The sequence below is a fragment of the Mesocricetus auratus genome, unplaced genomic scaffold (genome assembly GCF_017639785.1).
Source record: "Mesocricetus auratus isolate SY011 unplaced genomic scaffold, BCM_Maur_2.0 Super-Scaffold_100013, whole genome shotgun sequence".
NCBI classification, from domain to species: domain Eukaryota; kingdom Metazoa; phylum Chordata; class Mammalia; order Rodentia; family Cricetidae; genus Mesocricetus; species Mesocricetus auratus.
In genome coordinates this window covers 76,338,236-76,365,136 of record NW_024429196.1, presented here as the reverse complement: position 1 = coordinate 76,365,136, position 26,901 = coordinate 76,338,236, and the positions used below count along the sequence as shown (strand labels likewise).

The following is a 26,901-nucleotide window of genomic DNA, read 5'->3' as shown; positions in this document are numbered from 1 at the left end:
TCTTCGGTCTGTCATCAATGCTCTATCTGGGGGTGAGCAGCTACATTTGTTCATATCTCCCCAGGTAAAGTCACAAAACAGGTAGGAATGGAGTGCTGGCCCCTGCTGCGGCGTGAGTCAGCCTTAAAAAAATACTGTGCTAAGTGAGAGGGGCCAGACACAAAAGGCAAACATGTTATACAACTTTATTTAAATGAATCATGGAGAATAGGCTAAGTCATAAAGACAGAAAATAAGCTAATGGGTTCCAGGACTGTGGGGAGAGGAATTCGGAGTGACAATTGAATGTGTAAGGAGGAGGAGGGTGAGGGGAAAGGGACGAGAGAGAGAGAGAGAGAGAGAGAGAGAGAGAGAGAGAGAGAGAGAGAGAGAGAGAGAGAGAGAGAGAGAGAGAGAGAGAACACGGGGCTACATACATACTTGTGTAAGGCTGTCTCAAAGTCATCTAGACGAAGAAGCCTTTGTGATCCCTAGCAACTGACATTCACACAGGGTTTTTGTTTTCCCAGGACAAATTCCTCCACCATACTGATGAAAAAAAGACAGCACCTCTGTCAGAGGTGGCTCAACAAGCCAGGCACCTGTCTAGGACCTGTTGCCTGGTCTAGAACCTCCTGTCTTCTTCATCCTCCACTCTCCCCTGAACTAAGTGAGCCACACGGAGTTGATTAGTAGCCAAAGCCTCGCTCTGCTGGTCCAGCCCAGAGGTGGGACCTTAGCTCCCCGGGTGTCGCTGTCTCCCCTCAAAGTGGGGGGAAGACAAGCTCAGGTCCGGAGCAGCAGCCCAGAGCCATGGACAAGCATCTCCAGGGGTGCAAAATAAAGAGTGGGGTGCCAGGGCAGCAGTCTGCAGAGCTTGGAAAATCTGCGGGGCTCCAGACAAACGTGGAGGGCATTGTGGTGAGATTCTGTTGCACAGTGTCATCCAGGAAGACAAGGCATGTGACAGGGACCTCACACACAGCAAGCAGAGGGTGGGCTTGGGCTTTATTCAGAGACTGTCATTTTGCTAACCATTCCACTTTTGCATTGCTATGGTAAAATGATGGTGAGCGTAGTGACTCCTCAGCAAAGGGAGCAAAGGGTCCAGAAGAGGCAGAGATGAGGGCACTGAAGACAGCAAGGACTGACAGGTGACAGCGCCCAACCACAGGGATCCCTCTCTCTGTCTTGGGCAAATGCACCATAGTACTCCACTCCCTGCCCCACGGCTCCACTCCCTCTGGGGGCGAGGCCCTTGAGACCAACCTGATCTAAAGTCCAGGTTCTTGGCCACCCTGAGACCCGGATTCAGGAGCCAAGCCGAATGCCAACCTAAGCACAAATTTCTTGGAGACACGTCTCCAAACGCAGGTGTGCCCGGGTCACTGAAGGGTGTGCACACACTGAGTGGCTCCAATGGTTGTATGCCCTGACCAGCAGTTTAATCATTACGAAATCTAAGTTCCTTGGGGCCTGACATTGAGGCAAATCAGAAGCTCCAGGAAATGGCTGTGAATCTTAAAAGCTTTGCTTCAGAGGCTAGTTGGGACATCAGGACCAGCCAAGCGGACTGGGCTAGGGATTGCGGGTGCTGCAGGCATAGCCCACTTGGGACTTCGTGACGAAACCCAGCACACTGAGAACACCATGTACAAACAGGGCCGCCCTGGAAAGGGTGTGGGCTGTGGGGTGCTGTTCTTTCCCAAGCATGCTCACCGCTCACCTCCAAAAGCACACTCACCTCCAATCCAGCCCGCTGCGAAATCTTCCAGCTGGAAGTTGCCCATGGCCTAGGTGACATGTGCCTTGCCCTCCTGCAGCCGGGGAAACCTCTGTCCTTTCTGTTCAGTGCATGCCGGGCATGGCCCGGGTCCACACACACTCAGGCGACTCTATAACCCTGCAGGTTCTTCTCCAAATTCAGTGTTCCAGCCACCCGCGCTTGAGCAGTCCGCGAATGGGGGCGGGCAGCTGACAACCCGCCCCCCAGAGGATCTTAAAGGCACAGCATTCACTCGGAGCCAGGAGGCTGGCTGCCCCAGTCATCAGGGGAATTCCCCGGCCACCACCCTCACTGGCTCTTCCCAACAACACAGCCTCAGGGGCCTTCCAGGTGAAAGTGGCAGCCAGAGGTGCCAGCATCTGTTTAGGACATGTTTGCAAAGCTGTTCTGAAGAGGGAAGGCGGAGGCTTTACAAACACCACAGGCTGCCTGTCAGAGGACTCACCTGGCAAGACTCCCAGCTGTGTTGAAGGGCAAACAGCCCTGCAACAACTAACTGGAGGTTTGGGGTGAAGGGTTAGCGGGAAAGAGCACTTGCCATGAAAGCACGAGGACCTGAGTTTGGGTTCCCAGGACCCACAAAAACGCTTGGCACGGTTAGGTGGTTGTAGCGTCAGAGTTGGGGGATGGAGAGTCCCAGAGACAGGAGGATTGCTGAGTGGAAAGCAGAGGAGGACACCTGAGGCCCTCTTCTCATCAACACACACACACACATGCATGCACGCACACAAACTGTAACTGAACAGCATCTACAAATCAGAAATTCTTAATGCTTTGTCAGGCTGGTTGAAAGTCATGGACCATTTCGCTATGTGATGGAGTACACACAATTTTCCAAACCAGTTCTCCAGTGAAGAGACTGCCCCTCCTCCTTTGTGTCACACACCGTCCACATGCCCTGGGTTGAAAGCCTCACCTCCTCCTCCTGGCCACACACTGTCTGCATGGCCTGGGTCGAGAGTCCCATATATCAGTGAGTAAATCGAATAAGGTATGGGAGGCACCTTGCCCAGAAATCAGCCTCAAGCCAGCTCCCAGTAAGACCAAGGTTATCCTGCACTTAACTGAAGCCCCCTCCTGAGACCTTAGCAAGTCTGTGGACCCCACTTCACAGGCCAGGAGAGCCATTTATGCTTACAGTATAAAGTGTGCATATACTTCTATGTATATTTCACACAGAAATGGTAGTCCTTCAGCAAAGTGGCCAACGCAGAGCATGAACATGGCTGGATCCCAGTCTGAGAACAGATTCCAAATTAATCCCCTGGGGTTGTCTTCCACAGGGGAAAGCCCAGGAAAACCCTACCCAGAAGGGAAAGCCCTACAGCCTCCTGTGATGTGGACACACAGTACCCTCCTACAGACAGGCCTGGCCTGATTGGGCACCCCTGAATTGCCATAAGAGCCTCCTCACTGTGCAGGGAACAAATGTTTCCAGCAGGCAGGCTGCAGTAAAGCACGGGAAACTGCTCCAGGCCACGGACGCTCTCTGATGCTCTCTTGGCTTATGTGTTGGTAGAAGTCAGTGGTCTCAACACAGTGCAGAAGTTTACCAGATAGCCCAAGGGTTGTTAGTCAGATACAGATATGGATGGTAAAAAGATGGTTTGAGGAACAGCAGATAATTTTGGATTTCAATCTGCAACATCCCATCTCTCCAGTCACAACACTCTGGGGGATCAGTAAGTAGCTCTGCAGAACCTTCTATGTAAGTGAGGCTTCAGAGACCATCACAGCAGAGCAGGAGAGCGCAGCTCACCCTGGCCAGCCTTCAGAACAGCGAGGACAAGGCTGGAAATGCCCTCCAGAACCTGCCTGGAGCTAAGGAGATATGGCAGGGAGCATTCTTCCTTAGTAGCAGCTACCAGAACCTAAATCACAGATACCCTCACTCTACTCAGCCAGAGCTCTGGAAAGACATGGCTCTACTTCAGGAAGCCCACAGGCCCCAGTCCTGCTCTGTCAGCCACCTACCTCAAGGCACACACCTCTCCACTGTCCTTACGAAACTCTGATCACACACACTGCTGGCACTGCCTCAGCTAGAGGATGCTGTGGGCTTTTCACACACTTCTCCATCCGACTGGGGGCAGAAGACTGTATGGACACACATGGCAGTGAGACTCAAGCAAACACTAATCCAGGGGGTGCCACGAGGAGTATGTGTATGGATTTGGTTGTTTGGTGGTGGATATTAATAAGGATGCAAACCCAGGGTTTAAACATGCTAGCTGTGATTGTTATCTAGGTAGGACAAGCATTACAGTCAACTGAACTTTGATAATAGAGATGAGCCTCATTCAATAAATTTAAACACCCTAATAGCAAAAAATGTGACATCCTGAAAGAAAAAGTTGGCTCCTAACGATGGTTTCAGACTTCTGCTCCATCCAACAAATGACATTGTATCAGGTCAACCGTGACATTACATGCAGGGGCTTTGGTTTCTAGGGCAGAGCTGCGATGGGTACCCGTCACTGTGTGCATCTTCCCCATCATCACTGTGCATCTTCTCCATCATCACTGTGCATCTTCTCCATCATAATCACTGTGCATCTTCTCCATCATCACTGAGCATCTTCTATATCATCACAGTGTGCATCTTCTGCATTATCACTGTTTGCATCTTCTCCATCATCACTGTGTGCATCTTCTCCATCATCACTGTGCATCTTCTCCAACATCACTGTGTACATCTTCTCCATTATCATCACTCTGCATCTACTCCATCATCACTATCTGCATCTTCTCCATTATCATCACTCTGCATCTACTCCATCATCACTATCTGCATCTTCTCCATCATCACTGTGGATCTTCTCCATCATCATCACTGCGCATCTCCTCCCTGATCACTGCGCATATTCCCCACCATAACTGTGTGCATCTTCTTAATTGTGTGCATCTTCTCCATCATCACTGTGATCTTCTGCATCATCACTGTGTGCATCTTCTCCATCATCACAGTGAATCTTCTCCATCATCACTGCCCATCTTCTCCATGATCACTACCCATCTTCCCCATCATCACTGTGTGCATCTTCTTCATTGTGTGCATCTTCTTCATTGTGTGCATCTTGCCCATCATCACTGTCTGCATCGTCTCCATCATCACTGTCTGCATCTTCTCCATCATCACAATGCATCTTCTACATCAGCACCGTGTGCATGTTTTCCATCAACAATGTGTGCATCTTCTCCATCATCACTGTGCTTCTTCTCCATCATCACTGTGTGCATCCTCTCAATCATCACTATGTGCATCTTTTACAATATCAATGTGTGCATCTTTTCCATCATCACTGTGCATCTTCTGCATCATCACTGTGCAACTTCTTCATCATCACTGTGCATCTTCTCCATTATCACTGTCTGCATCCTCTCCATCATCACTGTGCAACTTCTCCATCATCACCGTGTGCATGTTCTCCATCAACACTGTGTGCATCTTCTCCATCATCAATCTCCATCTTCTCCATCACCACGGTGTGCATGTTCTCCATCATCATCACTCTGCGCCTACTCCATCATTACTGTCTGCATCTTCTCCATTATCACTGTGGATCTTCTCCATCATCATCACTGGTCATCTCCTCCATGGTCACTGCACATCTTCCCCATCATCACTGTGTGCATCTTCTTCATTGTGTGCATATTCTCCATCATCACTGTGCATCTTCTCAATCATCACTGTTTACACCTTTTCTGTCCTCACTGTGTGCATCGTCTCAATCATCACTGTGTGCATCTTTTCCATCATCAATGTGTGCATCTATTCCATCATCACTGTGCATCGTCACAATCAGCACTGTGAATCTTCGCCATCATCACTCTGTTCATCTTCTCCATAATCACTGTGTGCATCTTCAACATCATCACTGTGCTTCTTCTCCATCATCATTGTGTGCATCTTCTCCATCACCACTGTCTGCAACCTCTCCATCATCACTGTGCATCTTCTCCAACATCACTGTGTGCATCTTCTCCATTATCACAGTGTGCACCTTCTCCATCATCTTTGTGCATCTTCTCCATTATCACTGTGTGCATCTTCTCCAACATCACTGTGTGCATCTTCTCCATTATCACAGTGTGCATCTTCTGCATCATATCTGTGCATCTTCTCCATCATCACTGTGTGCATCTTCTCCATCATCACTGTGTGCTTCTTCTCCATCATCACTGTGTGCATCTTCTCCATCATCACTCTCTGCATCTTCTCCAACGTAACTGTGCACCTTTCCATCATCAACACTTTGTGCATCTTCCCCATCATCACTGTGATCATCTTATTCTTCATCACTGTGTGCATCTCCTACATCTTCATCTCTGTACATCTCCTACATCATCACTGTGTGCATCTTCTCCATCATCACTGTGTGCATCTTCTCCATCATCACTGTGTGCATCTTCTCCATCATCCCTGCACATCTTCTCCATGATCACTGTATGCATCTTCTATATCATCACTATGCATCTTCTCCATCATCACTGTGAATCATCTCCATCATCACTGTGTGCATCTTCGCCATCATCAATGAGCATCTTCTCCATCATCCCTGCACATCTTCTCCAGGATCACTGTATGCATCTTCTCCATCATCACTGTGCATCTTCTCAATCATCCTTGTGCATCTTCTCCATCATCACTGTGTGCTTCTTCTCCATCATCAATGTGCATCTTATCCATCATCACTGTGTGAATCTTCTCCATCATCACTGTGCATCTTCTCCATCTTCCATTTCTGCATCTTCTCCATCATCACTGTGTGCATCTTCTCCATCATCACTATGTCCATCTTCTCCATCATCACTGTGTGCATCTTCTCCATCATCACTGTGTGCATCTTCTCCATCATCACTGTGTGCATCATCTGCATCATCACTGTGTGCATCTTTTCTGTCATCACTGTGTGCATCTTCTCTATCGTCACTGTGTGCATCTTCTCCATCATCATGGTATGCATCTTCTCTATCATCATCTTTGTGCATCTTCTCCATCATTACTGTGCATCTCTCCATCATCCCTGTGCATCTTCCCCATCATCATCATTGTTCATATTCTCCATGTTCACTGACTGCATCTTCTCCATCCTCACTTTCTGCATCATCTCCTTCATCACTGTGTGCATCTTTTCCATCATCACAGTGTGCATCTTCTACATCCTCACTGTGTGCATCTTCTCCAACATCACAGTGTGCATCTTATCGACAATCACTCTGCATCTTCTCCATCATCACTGTGTGCTTCTTCCGTAAGATCAATGTGCATCTTCTCCAACATCACAGTGTGCATCTTCTCAATCATCACTGTGTGCAACTTTTCTGTCATCACTGTGTGCAAATTCTCTATCATCACTGTGTGCATCTTCTCCATCATCACTGTGCTTCTTCTCCAATATCACTGTGTGCATCTTCCCCATCACCAATGATCATCTTCACCATCATCATCACTGTGCATATTCCCCATCATCACTGTTCATCTTCTCCATTATCATCACTGTGCTTCTTCACCGTCATCACTGTGTGCATCTTCTCCATCATCACTGTCTGCATCTTCACCATCATCACTGTGTGTATCTTTTCCATCATCACTGTGTGCTTCGTCTCCATCATCAATGTGCATCTTCTCAATCATCCTTGTGCATCTTCTCCATCATCTCTGTGTGCATCTTCTCCATCATCGCTTTCTGCATCTTCTTCATCATCAGTGTGTGCATCTTCTCCATCCTCACTGTGTGCATCTTCTTCATCCTCACTGTGTGCATCTTCTCCATCATCACTCTCAGCGTCTTCTCCAACATAACTGTGCATCCTCTCCATCATCACTGTGTGAATCTTCTCCATCATCACTGTGTGCATCTTCTCCATCATCACTTTCTGCATCTTCTCCATCATCACTGTGTGCATGTTCTCCATTATCATCACTGTGCTTCTTCACCGTCTTCACTGTGTGCATCATCTCCATCATCACTGTGTGTATCTTCTCCATCATCACTGTGCATCTTCTCCATCACCACTGTGCTTCTTCTCCAATATCACTGTGTGCATCTTCCCCATCACCAATGATCATCTTCACCATCATCATCACTGTTCATCTTCTCCATTATCATCACTGTGCTTCTTCACCGTCATCATTGTGTGCATCTTCTCAATCATCACTGTGCGTCTTCTCCATCATCACTTGTGCATCTTCTCCGTCATCAATGTGCATCTTCTCCATCCTCACTTTGCATCTTCTTCATCATCACTGTGTGCATCTTTTCCATCATCACTGTGTGCTTCTTCTCCATCATCACTGTGTGCATCTTCCCCAGCATCACTCTCTGCATCTTCTCCAACATAACTGTTCACCTTTCCATCATCAACACTTTGTGCATCTTCCCCATCATCACTGTGATCATCTTCTTCTTCATCACTGTGTGCATCTCCTCCATCTTCATTGCTGTGCATCTCCTGCATCTTCACTGTCTGCATCTTCTCCATCTCCACTGTGCATATTCTGCATCATCACTGTGCATCTTCTCCATCATCACTGTGTGCATCTTCTCCATCATCACTATGTGCATCTTCTCCATAATCACTATGTGCATCTTCTCCATAATCACTCTGCATCTTCTCAGTCATCACTGTGCATCTTCTTCATCTTCACTCTGCATCTTCTCCTTCATCACTGTGTTCATCTTCTCCATCATCATCACTGTGCATCTTCTACATCATCACTGTCTGCATCTTCTCCATCCTCACTGTCTGCATCTTCTCCTTCATCACTGTGTGCATCTTCTCCATCATCACTGTGCATCTTTTCCATCATCACTGTGCCCCTTGTCCATCATCACTGTGCATCTTCTCCATCATCACTTTGAGCATCTTATCCATCATTACTGTGTGCATCTTCAAGCAAGGATGCAGGGACTAGAGTGTAGCTCAGTATTCATGGTCCTATGGAGCTGGGCATATTATCCTGCAGCTACTGGGATATGGCACCACTGTAGGTTCAATCTATAGATGACATTGTTCTTTTCTAACATCTCCCTTCAACATTCTCTTGGGCCTCTGCCCTCACATCTAGCCCCTCCTTCCTAGCCAGAGTTGGCACTTGGCATGTCCTAGCATCATCCTGTTCTGGCTTCACTGTGTGATTCCACTCCACCGTGGCTCTTCCTCTAGACACATCCTCTCAGAGCTCTGTGCTCAGAGTGCCTAGTGGTACAAAGTACCTTTGTAAATGGGTTTTCTCCCAGTTTCCAGTTCCTGAATAAGCACTCTGAGGCTTAATATTAATTATAATTGTTTGGCCAGTGACTCAGGCATATTACTAACTAGCTCTCGCAATAAAATTACTGGTGATGTTCTGGCATCTTACACCTTCAGCAACTACAAGGCAGCTCCCCAACTCAGCCTTCCTTCTCTGTTTATCTCGGATTTTCTGCCTAGCTACATTCTGCCCTGCAACAGGCCACAACAGCTTTATTTACCAACTGATAAAAGCAACACATACTTGCAGCATACAGAAGGACATCCCACATCACACCTTTGTTTCTTCCAGAATTTCCTGCCCTTCCCCTGTTTCTAAGGAAGGTGACCCTGTGCTCACCAGTGCCCAGCTAGCTTCCAGCATGGGTGCAGCTCTGGGTCCCAGACACAGTACTCAGGGCTGATAGGAGGCATCAATGTGGCCTAGAGGAAGTCCCTCTGCTTGGCCTGCTCTTGTCCCACTGGCACTTTGGGGTCAATGTGTAGTAGCAACTGGTCAGGGTTCCTTTTCCCAAGGCAAGCATCTGACCACTGGCACCTGCTATACCGCCGAGCCTGAGGAGGGAGGCTCAGTGGTGGGGAGCTCCTCCTGCAGCCTTGTCCTCTTTCCCCATGAGGTGTGCACAGGGTTTGCTTTTTTAATTGCAGAGCCAACGCCACCCCTCTGAAGGAGGAGGATGGGATGAGACGAGCACAAGCTGCTGGTGCTGGGGTGGGGTCTCGCAAAGCCATATGGAGGGGTGAGAAGTCACAGATTGTGACTGGACTCACTTCAAATGCACATGGTGATCCACTTGGCCTTGAGCCTATAGCACCAGTCCCTGTGTTATGCCCCACTATGCCTGTGATCTGGGCATGCGACCGTCTGGGAAATGAAAGGTCCCTGAAAAGTAGTCATTTGATGAGTCTACCATTGGGGTGCATCCAGTGTGAAGGCAGCCAGTTCCCAAGGCCACTCTTGTAGGACCACCCAAGTACTTCCAGGCAGACCAACAGCTCCTCACTCCCGTGTCAGCACTGTTAGGGTGGTCTTGAGTTGGCAGGCAGCACCGCTGGCAGGCAGGGTGTCCTCCCTGGCCCCAGGTACTGCTGCTTGATGGCGATGAGCCTCAGATGTGTGGTAGCCCTCACATTCCCGATGGCATGCTGCAACTCTGACCCTGAAGCACATCCCAAGAAGGGCATGGAGAACCCTATGTAGTGACAGCAGCTTGGAACAGGCCCTCAGAGTCCTGAGCCCTGGGGTGTGGGACCCAGCGGAACACTGGTTCCAGAAAAGCAACCTAAGTTTTCACACTTCCCTGGATTTCCCTCTTAGGACAGCATTGCTGCTGCTGCTGTTGCTGCTGCTATCTGAATCTATGCTCTCCTCTGGGCTGGGATGCAACTAGCCAGGGCTCAGAGTTAGCCTCTCAGAGAGAGTGGCTCCCTGGGTTGTTGTGGCCAGAGGGAAACTCCATTGTTTGTCCCTCAGTCCTTCCACCCAGGGAGCCCTTGCAGCATCAGCTATGCGGTGGAGGCAGGTGGGTAGGATTGGAGTGGGTGCTGGTATCCTTGGATAATGAGGTCCATTTCCTGCTTCTCACTGGCTCCTTCAAGGGCAACGGAAGCTCTGGGTACTGAGTCTATGCCAGTCTTTGCTTCTTAGAAAGCTGCTAAAGCAGAGACCGCTTGCCTGGGCTGTGACTTGGGCGCCACTGGGAAAGCACTGGGCAAGCTGTGTTTCCACAAGTCAGGGAAGGCTCCACAGCCTGGGGTCTCCTGATGGGACCGTGAATCTACACAGCCGTGGACCCGGTTCTCCAACTCTCTTCTCAGCGAAGGACTCAGTCCCTACCTGAGCCCACCACCTACACCTGAGCCAGCTGCTGGCCTACTCCGATGACGGGCCTGTGGCTTCCTCTTGCCTGGCTTTCTTCTCCCCCCTTTGTCTCCTGTTCGTGTCTGGACATGGGTTCCTTGGAGAGCTTCCCAGACCTCCCTCCGTTCACACCATCGTCTGTCTCCCCGATTCCCTTGACCCCAGGTTTCACTTCTGGACTCTGCCCCCACTTAACACCTCTACCTGGGAGGCTCACACCTCACCTCGGCAGCATGTCCGTGAGGCTAAACCCCCCCAGCGCCTGTCCTCCCACACCCCTCCACTTAGGAAACTGCACCTCCGCTGAGCCGCCACACTCACGTGGGTGTGAGCCTCTCTCTCTCTCTCTCTCTCCCAGGTCTCACCCCTCCAGCTAGGCGCTCCCGGTACTCTCCCTTCTCAATGGCTCCAGTGTCCTCTGTCCTCTGTCAGCCCAGCCCAGGCCTGTGCTGTCGCTGCCTCGGTATGGTGGACGCAGGCCCTTTGTCCCCTCCGACCTGGTCCTGGGCCCCCTCTCCAGTTATTACCATACCAGACTTCTGAAGCCTGGCCTATACTCTGGCCACCTCTCTGCAGGGTGCTCCGGGACTCTCTGTGGCCTGGCCTGCAAGCTCTAGTTGCCCATTTGGGTGCGAGCAGGACTGTGAAGCCAAGTCCAGTGACCTTTCCCTCCTGCCTCCTACCGCCTCAGTCTTGTCCAGCGGGAGTCCAGCCAGGCAGCGTGGCCTTCACACCCCACATTCCTTCCCTGTGTGGGGCCGCACATGCTGGCCCCTTGTGTGCACGCCCTCCCCTAGCTCTCTGGCTAAGCCCAGTGCCCTGCCACCTTGTGATTCTGCCCCGCTGCCAAGCTCCCCTTTGCCCAGGTGCACACCACCTCGACTGCCTGTCTGTCCACTCCGGCTTACTGTCTGTCTGTCCATCAGATGGGACACCTCTGAGAACAGGCACCACCTTGTTCCCTGGGCCTGCGTAGGCCTGTTGTTCAGTCAGCACTCAGAGGCGCCTTAACCAGGGAAGCCATGGGACAACCACCTGATGTCAGCAGAAGGGAGCGTCTGGGTCATGGCAGAGCCGAGGATGCAGCCACCTCACCCCCGGTAGCAGTGGCGACACTTCCCATGAGCCTTCTGGCAGACCCACAGAATCCGGGCTTCTTCGGGGGCCTCCAAATTGTTGGCTGCGTTTCTACCCCCAGGTCTCTGCACTGACCACTAGGGGCCCCCCACACACCCCAAGAACAGAGAGACCCTAATGACCGAGGGCTGTGACCGGATGCCACACACGCCTTCTTTGGGGCTGCATTGTTCCTGTCCTGGCTGCAGCAGGTCACCGGATAGGCAAAAAGGCCACACTGGTTTTGGGGGTGCCATGTGAGCCTGTCATCGAGTGAACAAGGGCTCCTTCCTTGTCGGGAGCTCTCTGGGGTCTGCCCAGAGAATGCTCAGTCCATGGAGGGTTTGGGAAACTGCTTGTGGGTGGCCATGGAGGGAAGGCGGGTGGGCCATTTGAGGGCGAGGCTTCCTGGGCTCTGCACCAGGGTTGAGGGCGCTGCTGCTGCTGCTGGCTCAGTCTTTATAAGGCAGGGGTGGGGTCTAAAGAATTAAATTGTCTAGACCCCGGAGACGCCAACTGTGTCTTGACAAGATGCGCCAGGAGAGGGCGCTGCTGCACAACACTGGGAGCTTCCGGGTGGAAAAGGCCAGCGCAGTTGCGGGGAGGGGGGCGGGAGAGAGGCCGGACTCTGCATAAAAAGAAAGGTAAGAAGAAAGGTCTAGAGAGACGTCTGGGGGTGCCAGAATGGCCTCTGAGAGAGACACCTGAGGGTGCCCGTGAGGCCGCTGAGAGAGATGAGCGCTGAGAGAGAGCGATGTCAGAGGGTGCCTGCCAGGGGGCCGCGCGGGCGAGCCATCTCAGCGGCTGTGGACCGCGAGGAAAACTGCTTCAGCGGCGCCTGCAGCTTGCAGCCTGGCTGTCGGCCCGCTCCTGGCTTCCAGGGAGGTGGTCAAACAAATTCGCTAAAGCCACACAGTGGTGCTCATCGCTGAGTCCCGGATGCTTCGTTCCAAGCCCCAAATGCTCCTTCTGGCCCGGACTCAATAAGGGAGGCGACTTTCCTGAAGGTCCATAGCACCACCCCTCAGCATAAACGTCCCGACTCCACCGCCTCAGCTTCTAAATCATCAGTGAGACGTGATTATCACAACACATCCCGAGGGCTCCTAGATAGATGGCTGTGTTTTCAGAGGGGGAACACTCTCCCAAAAAACCAGTCCAGACAGGACCCTGGAGCTCCCGCACTGTCTTCCATTCCGGGTCCTGAGGGCCGAGGGCTGCCTGAATCCCCTCCAACTGTCTCCTCAGCCGATGGACACAAGCGGGCTCATACCAGTGATGATGAGTGATGAGCAGCGGTGTTGTGGGATATTTGTACACTGTGTGAACAAATCTGTGACTGATTTAATAAAGAGCCGAACGGGCAAGAGTTAGGCAGGGCTTCCGAGCAGAGACAGGACATAGGAGGAGATAACTGAGGGGCAGAAGAGACACAAGGGGACACAGAGGAAGCAGGGTGTGCGATAGATAGGTGACAGCACGCAGCCTAATAAAAACGGGCTACTTTAAGCTGTAAGAGCTGGTTAGAAACAAGCCTACGCTAAGGCCAGCCTTTCATCATTAATCAGTCTCCGTGTCATTACTTGTGAGCTGCTGGCCCAAAGGGGGAAAAAAATCTGACTACACAGAGGTTCCATGATGGTCAGGGCCGCCTGTGTAGCCCAGGAGAGAGCTGAAAGTGAAGGGTACCTGTGAAGGAGAGGGTGTAAGGCAGCTGCCACTGAAACCTCACTGGGGAGCCACGCGAGGTAGTGGCGCCATGAATGGGAGGCAGCTAGATCGCACGGCTGCCCTCTGTGTGCTCAAGGCTTAGGTGCAGGCTCACCCATGCCTGCCTGAAGAGCAGAGGCTGGCAGCGTGCAGAGCAGAGGCTGGCAGCGTGCAGAGGGCAAGTCTGAGCGTAGCCTGGGAAGCTGTGGGGAGAGGGTGCTTGAGCTTGTAGGTGGTTGGGGAAAACGGCGCCGGGCAAGGCTACCCCTGAGCTGTGGAGAGAGAGCTGAGGTTAGCAGGCCTGTGCTTGGCAGCCTTGAAGGTCAGGATGCTGAAGAGCAGGGCCTGGCTCCAGAGGACCCTGGATGACAGGGCCAGGAGCTGAGGTGGGATCCTGCGGACCTACAGGGGCGGTCCTCCGTGAGACAGCTGCTGTCGTGAGTGGACAACCACAGCATCCACGTGACAGGAGTTACGGGCTCCTCTCAAGCCAGTGTTTGCTCTCGGGAGATCTGGTGGATTTGCCACCTCTGTCAACTCTCACCCCAGGGCACACATGTGCATCAGCCAATACCGTCCTAATGCCCTCTGAGGGCAGAGGTCAAGGCTGGGGGCACACGGCAGGAGGCCAAGAACCAACACGATCAGCACCTTGTTTGCAGCGAGTGCCCAGGTCTGCCCACTTGCTGCCAGTTTTGGAAGTGCCTGGTACCTCTATGCCCATTTACCCACCTACAGAAAAAGGCCCGGAAATAGGACAGCACTATTTTTTGTTGGGTACTAATCCTAGCGCCTTACCTACACCCCAGACATTCATTTATTTTTTAACTGTGAGCGAATTTCACTAGTTGTTAAGACTAGCAGTGAACTGTGATCCTCTCCTCAGCCTCTTGAGTGGCTCAGATTAAAGACCTGCACCACGTACACGACCCAGTGGTTTTGTTGTTGTTTTCTTTGTTTTTGTTTTGGTTTTTTGGTTTTTCGAGACAGGGCTTCTCTGTATTGTTTTGGAGGCTGTCCTAGGACTTGCTCTGTAGACCAGGCTGGCCTCGAACTCACAGAGATCCGCCTGCCTCTGCCTCCGGAGTGCTGGGGTTAAAGGCGTGCAGAGCCAATGTCTTTTAAGAATCAAGTCTGGGGCTGGGGCGATGGCTCAGCGGTTAAGAGCGCTGGCTGCTCTTGCAGAGAGCTCCAGACTCGGATGAGGCCCGGGTGCCCACGGGGAGGGAAAGGGAAGAAAGTGGGTCCTGCAAGCGCCTTGCTGGATCTCCTGGCTGTGCCATCAGGCTCCAGCTCGGCTCCCTCGGGGCGGGTCAATCCCTCCATCCCCGCAGCCCCAGCCACGGCCTCTGCTACAGTCCGCACTCGGAACCGGAAGCCTGTCTGCCCGCCCACTGAGCCCGCTTCTTCGCCTGTAGGATGAGGTTTCCTCTGAGGATCTGGCAAGGTGCCGTGCAGCTCATGGGGGCTCCGTGGAAGGAAGCGGGGGCCTGGTCCTGAAGCAGCACATTGAGGCAGCTAAGACGCCCGTGCCGACAGGCTTTATTGACAAAACCAGCTGTAGGCATGCGTACCTCCGAGTTGTCCAGGAGGCCCCTGCTCCCTGTGTCCAGGCCTTTGACAAGCTACAGAAGGAATGGTGAGGTTCAAATGGGGCGGGGCACAGTACGTTCACTCCCAGAAGTCCCTGCTGCTGTCACCGCTGCACCTTCACAGGCCGGCAAGGCGCCAGGTTGGGGTCAGTCCCTCGAGCTCCCCGGCACAGAGGAGGAAGGCACCGGGCTGGTGTGCAGCGTCTCTTCGGGACTTCTGTAGTAGGGTACAAACCCTGACTTACCGAGAACAATGTCCCTGGAGAGGCGAAGGCTCTGCTGGCCATCACACGTGAGCCCTCCCAGGAAGCGGCAGCCTGCTGGCGAGGGTGAAAACCCAGAGAGGAGGTCTGGCCCTGCCAAGGCGGACTGGGTGAGGAGGAGAAAGGTGTCAGCCAGGTTCGGGACCAGATGCCAAGGTGGACCCTGGCTTGTCACTCTCTACAGGGGCAATCGGGGAGGGTGCCAGGACCCAGGCCAGGTCTGCAGTGTCGAGCCCTTCCTGATGTTGTTTACATATCCAGGGGCCCCCATGGGAAAGTTCCATCCTGGCTTTGAAGTCAATATCTACCCTACTTCCTCCGCAGTCCCTGGACCCCACACCCGGCAGTGTGGTTACCGGTGGGTTTGCTCGTGAGCCTAGAGGGTATGGGTCTGGGCCAGAACCCGGGCTTGGCGCCTGCTATGTGAGTGACCAAGGTCACATTCCTTCTATTTTAAAAGAGATGTCGTCTCCCTCACAAACAGCCGTTAGTATTAAGAGAGATGGCACACATCCCGTCTCCGGGTGTCTAACAAATTTCAAGAAGTAACTGGGCGTTTCTATGGGCTCAGCTCTGGTTTCAGGCCTCTCTTTGAATTACTGTGTGTAATTCGATGTCTCCACAGCCACTTCCATGCAAGCGAGGAGCTGAAGGATGGTTGGACCGTCCCTCCCTGCCTCTGTGCCCACAGCCAGTGTGCCACCGGGGACCTGGGGATAGGTGTCTGGAGCATTGCTGAGGTTTGGTGCTGCCTGCCCTCCTGTGGTCTCTTCGGACTCACGGGGTACCCACCCGGGGCTGTCACCTTGCAGCAGCCATCCTGTGCCCCACTTCCGGGAAAGCCGTCTCTGGTGCCCAGACACCAGCAGTCTTGATGGGTGCTGCAGGAGAGATGCACTTCCTGAGAGCGGTAGTATGGGAAGAAGCCACTGGGTGGCGCCAGCTCCCCGAGGAACAGCCCCTGTCTGGGGCTCCAGGCAGCAGTGTGTCCCGGGCCGACTTCACCCTGCTGGGCCAGTCCCTCCGTAGCCAGGGGCTGCTCAGGAGTGTGGAAGGAAGTCAGGTACTCTGAGCCCACCTCGGACGGGCTGGGAGAGCCAAGTGGCTCCTGGTCCTGCGAACGGCTGACCTGCAGTTGCTGGGACGGGTGTCCTGGGTTCTCCCCCCAACAGGAGGCTCGGAGAGATCAAGGACTCAGTCTCGTGGCTTTTCTGGGCTGACTGAGAAAGAGAGGGCATCCATTCACCCCTGCTGCCTGCTTCCTCCCTGGTCCTGTCTACATTGGGGGGGCGGGGCTTGTAGGGCCCACAGCTCATCAGGGTTCCTCCTGGGAAAGTCCATGCTCCTCATCAGTCCTGCAACCTCACCCTACTGGCTCCTCTCACTATCCCCTGCCCGCGCCCCCCCCGCGCCCCCCCCGCGCCCCCCAGGCCCGCAGTCACACCCCCTTGACCCTGCCTGAGTGTCTGGGGCCCTCACCTCAGAGGAGTCTTCCTGGCTCCCAGCCTCCCCGACAGCGACCATTACCCATCCCTTCTTTCTAACAGAGGTGCTGTTTCTCGTGTTCTGCACCCGAGGGGGTCATGCCCCTGCCACTCAACCAACACTTTTCCAAGAAAAAACAAAAACAAAAACAGAGTTCCTCACCCCGACCTCCAGGTCTCGGACCCCCTTAGCCGTGTTGGGTCCACACAGACCTTCGCTTGACCTTCCCTGGGCAGGCCCCGCGTACACACCAATGGGCTCGCCTAAGCAATGCCCGTTCCGGGTGACGCATGGTGCCTGGTCAGGGCTGCCCCGTTTCCCTCCCTGGTTTAGTCATGACACCCTACCGACCGACACCCCTTCCAAGTGAGGACATTTCCCCCTTTGATGACCTGAAGCACTTGGCCTACACTGTCTTGTTTACCATCTGGGATCCCAATACATCTCACCAGGGCAAGGCCGTCTGCCTAGTGGACATCTGCCTCCAAGGGATCTAGAAGAGCCCCGGTGTGTGGTGACAACAAAAGGGGGGGGGAGGAAGGATGGGCGGGGCCGGAGAGACGCCTCGGAGGCTAAGAACGTAGCTGTTCTTCCCGAGATCTAGGTTCAAATCCTAGCACCCACTTATTTGGTGGGCTCACAACCATTTGCAACCCCATCTCTGAGAGGATCCAATGCCCTCTTCTGGCCTCCACAGACAACACACCCCTTCACGTGAGGGGGGAGAGAAAGAGAGAGAGTAGAAAGTGTCAAACAGGGCTTGGTTAGGATCTAAGCTCTTGCTGACTTGGGGTTGGTGGGGGAGGAGTCATGTCTTACGGGAAGGCGGGGAAAGGGTGGGGGCTCCCCTCCTTCTTGGCAGGGGGAAACAGAGACCCAGGTTCTCCTGTTTCCGTCATTTCCCATTGGGACCATTTCCAGAGGCCTCAAGCTGCTCCAATTTATAGACTCCGGGCTTTGTGGGAAGTCTATTATGGTCTGGGCCCTGGCTCTCCTGACTCCTCTAGGGGTCACACCTCTTGCCTCTCCTGCCTTTGTAATCGGCAAAAACCAGAGCAGGTCCCTAAGTCCCTGAACATCCCTAACTCCTGGGAAAGTGTTGGCCATGGACCTGTGATAGCTCCTGGAGACGGGGACCAGAGCACACATTTGACTTTCCTGATCCTACCCTAGAACAGACACGCCTCTCCTTACGCTGTGCTGAAGGAACAGGCTGAGCGGCTGTATCAGGGGCTGAGGCCCATCTGCTCTTCCACTGTATATGCGCGTTGTACATGCTTACACGTGTGTTGCGCATGCTTACATGTGTGTTGCACATGCTTACACATGTGTTGCACATGCTTACATGCGTGTTGTACATGCTTGCATGCATGCTGTACATGCTTACATGTGTGTTGTACATGCTTTCATTGTGTGGTACATGCTTTCATTGTGTTGTAAGATGCTTACATGTGTGTTGCGCATGCTTACATGTGTTGCACATGCTTACATGTGTGTTGCACATGATTACAAGTGTGTTGCACATGCTTACATGCGTGTTGTACATGTCCCCAGGAAGGTAACCCCAGTCCTAAGCCCCGGCACTGTGACTACGCCCTCCCTTATCTGTATGATTTTAGCAGATGCAATCAAGTCAAGATGAGTTCTACCAGCTAGGGCACGCCTGAAATCTATGACTGGGCAACTTAGGCACAGATAGCAGGGGACATGACATACGATGACCTCATGTGGCAGAAACTAGACTGACGGTGTCACAGCCAAGGGACACCAGGTCACCAGCCATCACCAGAAGCTAGAAGACGGGGCTTGGGGCAGCTTTTCCCTTGGAGCCCCAGGAAGGAGCGAACTCTGTTGACACCCTGACACCAGGTTTCAGGCCACCAACGCCGTGTGGGAATGAGCGCCACCATCTTACCAGGTCTGCAGCAGTCTGCTGTAGCAACCCTAATGTGTCAGTGGGCTAGACGGCCTCTCGCTGGGCTGGAGCGCCCGACTGTGCTTCCTATGGAGGCCCCTATGGCGACTCTCCCTGTGTCTTACCCTTCCTGCCATTGAGAGCGTGCTGCCAGGGCTGACTGTTCTGGGTGGCAATGACCCACACTTTTGTCTTTCCTCCTGGGGCCCTGGCCGCTCTTCACGGGCTAGGCCAGGACTGAAGGAGGCCAGGTGTGACTCCTCCAGCTCGCCAGAGGGCTTCAGCGGAGAATGGGCCCGCGTGCTGGGCTGATCACTTGCCACTAGAGTCTAGTGGAGTTGGCTGGGGTCCTGAAGGCTGACACTAAGAAGCCTAATCCCCAGACTAGAGCTGGGAGGTCAGAGCCCCCTCCCCCATCCTCTTCACCAGGCAACCATGAGAGAAGATTCCACCGTGAAGTCACAAGGTCCAAACGCCAGGCAAGAAAGCCAGGTGGCTCTGTTGCCATGGAGACTTCTGCCCTATACCCGGCACCTGGGCTCCCCACCTGCCTCTGTATTCAGCTTAGCTCCAAAGGCCCCAAGAGACGAAGGAGACAAAAGGAAGGAAAACATGTGCAGGCAGACCAGCCCTTTCCTCTGGGGCCAGTGACTCACCAGAGACCTGTGCCCAGAGACTACAGGGTGACAGCCCCGGGGGACGGGAGAAGAGAAAGGCTCCCATGGGCCTGTCCACACCGGGTGAGCTGGCCAGTGTGAGTTTCCACTCGCCTGATGCTGCAACCTCTCAGGCCCCTTGGCTTTGCCGAGGCCCCCTCCACGGCTCTTCCCAAGACACCTGTAAAGGGAGCAGGTCCCGGGAGTGGCTGTACAGTGCTGCTTCCTGCCACGGAGCCACCGTCCTGGTCCCTGTAGCACACCCAGTGCTGCTGATGTGGGTGCTGGGAACTGAGCCCAGATCCTCTGCAAGAGCAGCCGGTGCTCCCAGCCACCGAGCCATCTCTCCATCCGCCACTGCCGCCCCTTTAAAACTGGGTCTTGTGTAGCTCAGGCTGGCCTCAGATTTGCAGCGCAGTCAAGGACGGCCTTGAACTTGTGACCCTCCCACCTCCACCTCCCACACTTAGGCGTCCCAGGTGTGCCCCGCCACGACCAGACACTCTTCTTAGTACTGTAAGATCCCCGCTTCTTCTCCTAGGAGCGGGGTCACAAAGGGCGGACTTCGTGTGCGGACGTATCTTTTGCTGGCACTGTGTGGCCACACCCCCCTCATGTCCTGCTCTTTGCTCCCCTCTCCATGCCAGGCCACAATTTCCTTACCCACACACCTGAGCATCGAGCACCTGGTTCTGTCACAAACCTTATCGGCGACAAATCGCTGTACGCGAGGCGTTGCGTCAGTAACTTCACATTTCTCTAGCCGGGACTTGTCTAACTAGATCATAGAGTTAACGTGTGTTTAAATAAGACATGGCGTCATTGATTCCTCGGAAAATTCTGTTTTCATGCATATTCTTGCATGTTCTTGCCGGCGCTTTGAAACTTTTGCCACCCGTGCGGGCTTGTAGCGCCATCCCGTTTCATGTTTAGTTCTGTCTTTCTGATCATGGTAGCTTGAGAACTGTTCCCTCTTTCTTCCCATAGTCTGTGGCATTTAAACACTCGGTCCCCAGTCGGTGGTGCAGTTTCGGGTGTTCTGGAGGAGGAAGTAGTCCCTGGAGGCAGACTTGGAAGTTAAAGTCCTCCTGTTTCCAGTTCCCCCCTCTGCTTCATGCTTGCCATTCAGGGAACTCTTAGCTTCCTGCTCCCGCTACCAAGCCTGGCCGTCGCTGTCGCGCCTCACCACCGTAACAAACCCTTCTCGGCCACAGCGTTCCATGACAGTAGCGAGAAGTGCCTGAGGCACGGATGGCTGAAGCAGCTGAGGAGCTTTCCATGTGCACAATGCCAATTTGCGTATTTCCCTTTGTTGAGTCTTCAGATCATTTGTTTATTCCAATAATTCGCTCTGTAGCTAAAGTGCATCGAATCAGGTTTGTTCAGAGAGCAAATATGGTCAGTTCATACACAGGTCCAAACCTAAGAGGATACCACCACAGTCGAGATACATCCTTATAACCCTCAGAACTTTGTCCTGTTCTTTGATAATGCTGCCAACTTCATCTCACCCCCCCTTCCCTTCTGTTGTGTGGTGGTGTCCTCTGAGGTTAAAGCCTTCCCTCTCAAGGGAAGCTGTTAGGACTCAGGAAGGGAAATGAAACAACGGGGCGTTCAAAGGGGAGGTGGAACATCCCATCCTGCAGGGAGGCCCATTTAAAACCAGGACTAAACAACTCACTAGCCCCAGAAAGTCCCTGAAACTGACCAGATTCACTAGGCCCCTCCTCCCCAAGCTCATATAAGCAGGAAGGACACTGTCAGGCAGGCTGTGCTGTCTAGAAGAGGTTCAGGCCAACTGGTTCACCTGGAAAGGACACCCTGCAACCTGTCCAGCTGCCTGCAGGCTGTGCGGTGGGCTCCAGGCTCCCAGCCTCTGTCAGCTGTCACCTGTGCTGGGGCGGGCTTTGCTGATGTAACTGAGTGATTTCTGCTCCTGGAACTACCCCTTACCCACACTCCTCTAATTAGCCCAGTAAAACTCACTGGTTCACGAAACTGCACTTAGATGGTTGGTATCCATACTTTGCTCTGTTACTGCTTTCTTACCTGGGGTGAATAAGCATTTGTTCACACCTCCCCAGGGATAGTCACCCAACAACACCGTCCTTCTCTCTCCCCCCACCATGCCCAGGACCCCAGCCACCTGCTGTCCCTCCAGGACCCCTGCCACCTGCTGTCCCTCCAGGACCCCTGCCACCTGCTGTCCCTCCAGGACCCCAGCCACCTGCTGTCCCTCCAGGACCCCTGCCACCTGCTGTCCCTCCAGGACCCCAGCTACCTGCTGTCCCTCCAGGACCCCCGCCACCTGCTGTCCCTGTACTTGGCTTTGCACTGTCCAGAGCTTCGTGAAATCATTATAAGAAGGTCAAGGGAGTACGGTTTCTCTTCCCCACACCCAGCTCCTGACTGCGTTCCCGCCGATGTGAGTCACCAGATCCCGCTTCTCTGACCCGTAGTACCGCCCTGGATTGGATGCTACCCATCCCTGCCCCGCTGTGAACTGTGTCATCTCTTTGTTCCGGAAGGAACTTTTGTCTTTGCTTTCAGCAGTCCCTGCTGCCTCGGGCACAGTGTTTGCAGGGCACGGCCTCTTAGGGTGCCCAGAGCCTCCTGCGTACGCCAGGTTCTGCCCTTTGTCAACTGTGGGCCTTTAATTTCTTCAAGCACTACTCCTGCCCCCCCACTCTATTTCTCCTCTTCTCCCAGAAATGAAACAACCAGCACATCATTAAACCCTAAGCACGTGTCCCCAATTGTCCCCAGGCTCCTTCTTCAGACCTACCTTAAGTGAAGCCCCTTCCCCTTGCCGCTGCATTCTCCCGCTGGGTCTGCAGGAGACATTTTAACTTCGCCTTTATATTTTCAATCGTAACATTTCTGTCTGCTCTTCTTGAAAGTGTTTTTAAAGTTCCCCGTGGACAAATGTCTTCTTATCCCCCTTGCGTGTGTTCCTCTGGATCGACTTGGGCATGCTCTCACCACAGCCTCTTTTGAAGTCTCTGTCTGGTAACCCAGCAGGCATGACTCGCCTTGGCATGTGAATGTATTCATGCTCTTCCCCTTGAGAACTGGCCATGCTTTCCCGGCTCCTTGCAGGCTGGATAGATTTGGATTTTCCTAGAGATGGAGAACGCCACTGCGTGTAGACTTTGGGTTCTGTTCACAACCCTCTGTCTGGGAACACTGGTGTTCTAGTTCTATTCCCAATCCTCTGGGGAACACTGGTGTTCTCGTTCTATTCACAAGCCTCTGTCTGGGGAACACTGGTGTTCTCGTTCTGTTCACAAGCCTCTGTCTGGGAACACTGGTGTTCTCGTTCTGTTCACAAGCCTCTGTCTGGGAACACTGGTGTTCTGGTTCTATTCACAAGCCTCTGTCTGGGGAACACTGGTGTTCTCGTTCTGTTCACAAGCCTCTGTCTGGGAACACTGGTGTTCTCCTTCTATTCACGATCCTCTGGGGACACTGGTGTTCTCGTTCTATTCACAGGCCTCTGTCTGGGAACACTGGTGTTCTCGTTCTGTTCACAGACCTCTGTCTGGGGAACACTGGTGTTCTCGTTCTATTCACAGGCCTCTGGGGAACACTGGTGTTCTCATTCTATTCACAGGCCTCTGGGGAACACTGGTGTTCTCGTTCTATTCACAAGCCTCTGTCTGGGGAACACTGGTGTTCTTGTTCTATTCACAAGCCTCTGGGGAACACTGGTGTTCTCGTTCTGTTCACAGGCCTCTGTCTGGGGAACACTGGTGTTCTCGTTCTGTTCACAGGCCTCTGGGGAACACTGGTGTTCTCGTTCTGTTCACAGGCCTCTGGGGAACACTGGTGTTCTCGTTCTGTTCACAGGCCTCTGTCTGGGAACACTGGTGTTCTCGTTCTAGTGGGTCGCCTGTTTGCTCAGGTTCAGCTTCGTCTGGTGTGGACAGCGGTGCCAGTGCCGGTCGCTGTGTAGATTTGTGTCTGTCCCGAGCATGCTCTGTATTTAGCAAGCGTGGTAAAAAGATAGTTTACATTTGAGTCTCCAAGTTTTACTCTGCTGGTTTGAGTCTGTGTGGTTTGTGCACAGCGCAGGGCCCGGCTGAGCCTATTGCGCGATTTCACAGAATTAGGGAACTGCTTTTTAGTCATCTATACCCTGGACATCCCTTACACCTTCCTTACAGGAGGGACCCTCCTCACATTCCTCTGACTGAAAAGAGGGGTGTCCTTGTGGGGTGCCCTTGTGGCTCTGCCGCTTCTATGAGAAGTGGGGGAAGGAAGAAAAACAGAAGGGGGAGGAGGCGTGAGGGAGAGGAAGAGGAGGAGAGAAGGAGGGAGGAACCATGCCCAGCACATATCTGCTAAGTTTCTCCTCTTTCTTTCCAATCTGCAACCGCTCACCTTTTAGAGTTCTCACCCAGCAGCTTGTATTCTCTGTTAGTCAGAGCAGGAATGGGCTGCAGTGAGCTCCTATTGCCCTCCCAGCCGTGGTCGCCCGTTCGTTCTTGCTGTTGCGTTGTAAACACTTTATTTGGATACAAGTCCTTCACCAAAAAGTGGCATTGTGGATATTTTCTTCTTAGCTGTGCCCTTTTCATTCTGGGAAACAAAAGTTTAATGTTTTATGAAATTCTGCTGGTCAGTTTTTTTTAATTGGTGCCAGTTTATCCCTGTGAAGAGCCCAAGGGGTAAGGGAAGGCTCGTGCAGGGTTTCAGAATGGTGGAGCTAGGGCCCGCCACAGGGCTCATGCCAAAGGTCCGCTTAAAATGTGTCTTCATTTGAACGCCTGTTCTCTGCCAAAGAGCCTCTGCCATCTGGATGGGAGGGACACGGCAGAGACAGGTGTTTGAAACTCCCATCACCCCGACTTCCAGCGGCACGTGGCCCCACAGTGATGAATGCAGGCAGGGTCTGAGAAGACAGCGACTCTGAAGGCTGGGTCTGTGGCCAGGCTGGCCCTGTAGCCACAGAGAATCTGTGAGGGACACACACACAAGCACTGGTCCCCAGGGTGGCGCATGGAGGAGGCCCACACACCACAGTTCCCTCAGAACTCACACTTAATGCAAAAACTCGGTGATTCCCCAGCTGTCCACTAGGGGGAGACTGATTCCCATTTATTCTGGAAAGTCCCCACTGGGTCATCATTAATGATTATTTAAAATGATATTTCTATTTCTTTGTCTGTGATTGTTTCAAAGGAATCAAATCTTGTGCAAGGTTGGCGCCATTTTTTTTCCATCTGACAACTTACAGATGGTCCTTTGTTTGGAGAAATATTTCCGAATCATTTACACACACCCTCCCCTGCAGTTAGTCATGGGGATGTCTAACAAATACCACATCTAGACCACGAGGGGCGCGTCTTGCGGTCTTTCCACCAGAAATCAGGCAAATTATTTAAATTCACAGGAAAGGGGGAAAAAACCATCTTTTGTTGACATCAAAGGGAAAGTATGCTCTCTTTGAACATGTAAATCCCTTAAACATATTCAAGAATTTTAACAAGCATTCCAGAAAGCTATCCTGTTACTCTTTGAAGCCCTGGAAAGATTTTCCTAAAGTGGTCGCAGGCCCCTCAGGGCAGGGCGGGGCCTTTGCCGTGACAGTGGAGACGGAACTACACAGGGCCTGTGATCCAGGGAGGAAAAGCCGCCCCCAGAGGACAGGGATGTCGAGGAGGGACATCTTCCAGAGAGAGGAGGCCCTGGACCCGTTTCCCATCTGCTCTGCATGAAGGGTTAGAAGAAGGTCAGGAGCTGTGACCGGCAGGACAGTGCGGAGGCCGGCCTGATCAAGGTCACCACACTCTCAGGGAGGAGTGCCTCGGCTCAGGATCCGCAACCCCAGCATCTCCACCCGGGGTCAAGAAACTGAAAAACCAAGACAGTTCACCAGTGCTGCTCCTTAGGAAACGGTGGAAGGTTTTCAGAGGCCTGGATTTCAGAGACTGACACTGGCAATGGGGCGGGGGGAGTAAGTGGAAATTATTTGAAACCCCTAAGTATCCAACAGTGGAACATGGGTTGGACAGATGAAGCTGTATCCACGTAATATTACAAAACAGTGAAGTGACAACACCAGACCCGTGTTTACTGTTATGGAAAATGCCAGGAAAACCCGCTTACAAAGGGAGAGCTGGCTAAGAGGGAGGTTCTCCAGCGTTCTCACGGGAGGCAAAGGAACCACAGTTTTCTGGGTCATGAGTAGAGTGAGACGCTCTGGCTCTGGAGACTTGCTGCAGCCACAGGGATCAGGACACCACGTGGGACTGGCCGAGAGAACCCGGAAGCAGATTCGCACAGCCACGCTCTGACAGGCGTGTGAAGGCATTCTACAGGGCTGGGGGGCAGTCTTTTAACAAATAATGGTGGGACTTTGGGTGTGTATGAGAGAGAGAGAAAAACTCACAATATATATGAAATTCAATTGAGAGACAACCCCTCAAAAGCTTTAGTGGGTTAAAGAAGACAAAGGAAAAAACTCACGAGTAACGAGGGCAGGGTAAGAGTCCTCGGGCATCAAAGCACCTGCAGAGGGGGAGCTAGGAAAGTGAACCCCAGAAAAGAAGAGATGCTCCGAGAAATGCCCCGCTGACAGGATTGAAAACACCACCAAAAAAAGTGAGAGAATGGAAGACAAATTCTTGCAGAGCATGTATGTGACGAGAGTCACTGCGGACTGTAGAGCTGACTGGACAGCTGGACAGCAAAGCACCCCATGCCCCGATTAGAGAGTGGACAAATGACCAGAGGACCTACGGGTGACCCGAGGGCACTTGAGACAGGGTTCGGCATGACCAGCCTTTAGGAAAAATGCAAATTAAAACCTGCGAGAAGCAACACAGTGGCTATTTTAAAAAATGACAGCAGCAAATGATAGAAGGATCCATAGGACCACTCCAACCCAATTGATGAAAATACAAAATAGGACAGCCAGTCTTGGAGGGAGGCTTTTAATCAAAACACACAACTCCCACAGAACCCAGAGACTGTACTCCTGAGCACATGTGTATGTGTGTGTGTGTGTGTGTGTCTTTGAGCAATGAAAACACTGACACCAAAATCTACAGAAATGTTTATGTCAGATTCATCCACAGTAACATGAGACTAGACATAATCTAGACATGGATTTGCCCATGGGTGAAAGGTTAAATAGACTGTGACATATCTATACTATGGAGGACTATTCAGTCATAGAAAGGAAAAAGTTATTCACAAATGCACACCCTCAGTGCACAGCCAGAACGTATGCTAAGGAACACAAGCTAATCCAAAATGTCTCCATGTGATTCCATT

The 26,901-nt window shown here is 52.6% G+C and overlaps 2 protein-coding genes across 5 annotated transcripts in view; both read right to left on the bottom strand.

The window, feature by feature from the left end:
• The window catches only part of Slc25a48 (solute carrier family 25 member 48), a 36,908-nt gene extending 34,731 nt beyond the window's left edge, over window positions 1-2,177 (bottom strand). The window contains exon 1 of one of the 4 annotated variants that reach the window (XM_013119326.3): window positions 1,724-2,177. In XM_013119326.3, the coding sequence (XP_012974780.1) occupies window positions 1,724-1,769 (46 nt within the window). In that variant the 5' untranslated portion in view covers window positions 1,770-2,177. Of the gene's footprint in view, window positions 1-1,248; window positions 1,425-1,723 lie in introns of those variants that run through there. The other 3 variants (XM_013119328.3, XM_013119327.3, XM_040756064.1) reach the window with 3 other exon arrangements.
• Window positions 2,178-15,241: 13,064 nt separating this feature from the next.
• Window positions 15,242-20,842, bottom strand: LOC101831148. The gene is given in 7 exon segments (XM_040755237.1): window positions 15,242-15,670; window positions 16,370-16,729; window positions 16,731-16,784; window positions 17,212-17,312; window positions 19,149-19,293; window positions 19,735-19,801; window positions 20,778-20,842. Coding segments are annotated over 7 exon segments (1,014 nt in total). The 3' UTR covers window positions 15,242-15,448.
• Between the last annotated feature and the right edge of the window lie 6,059 nt (window positions 20,843-26,901).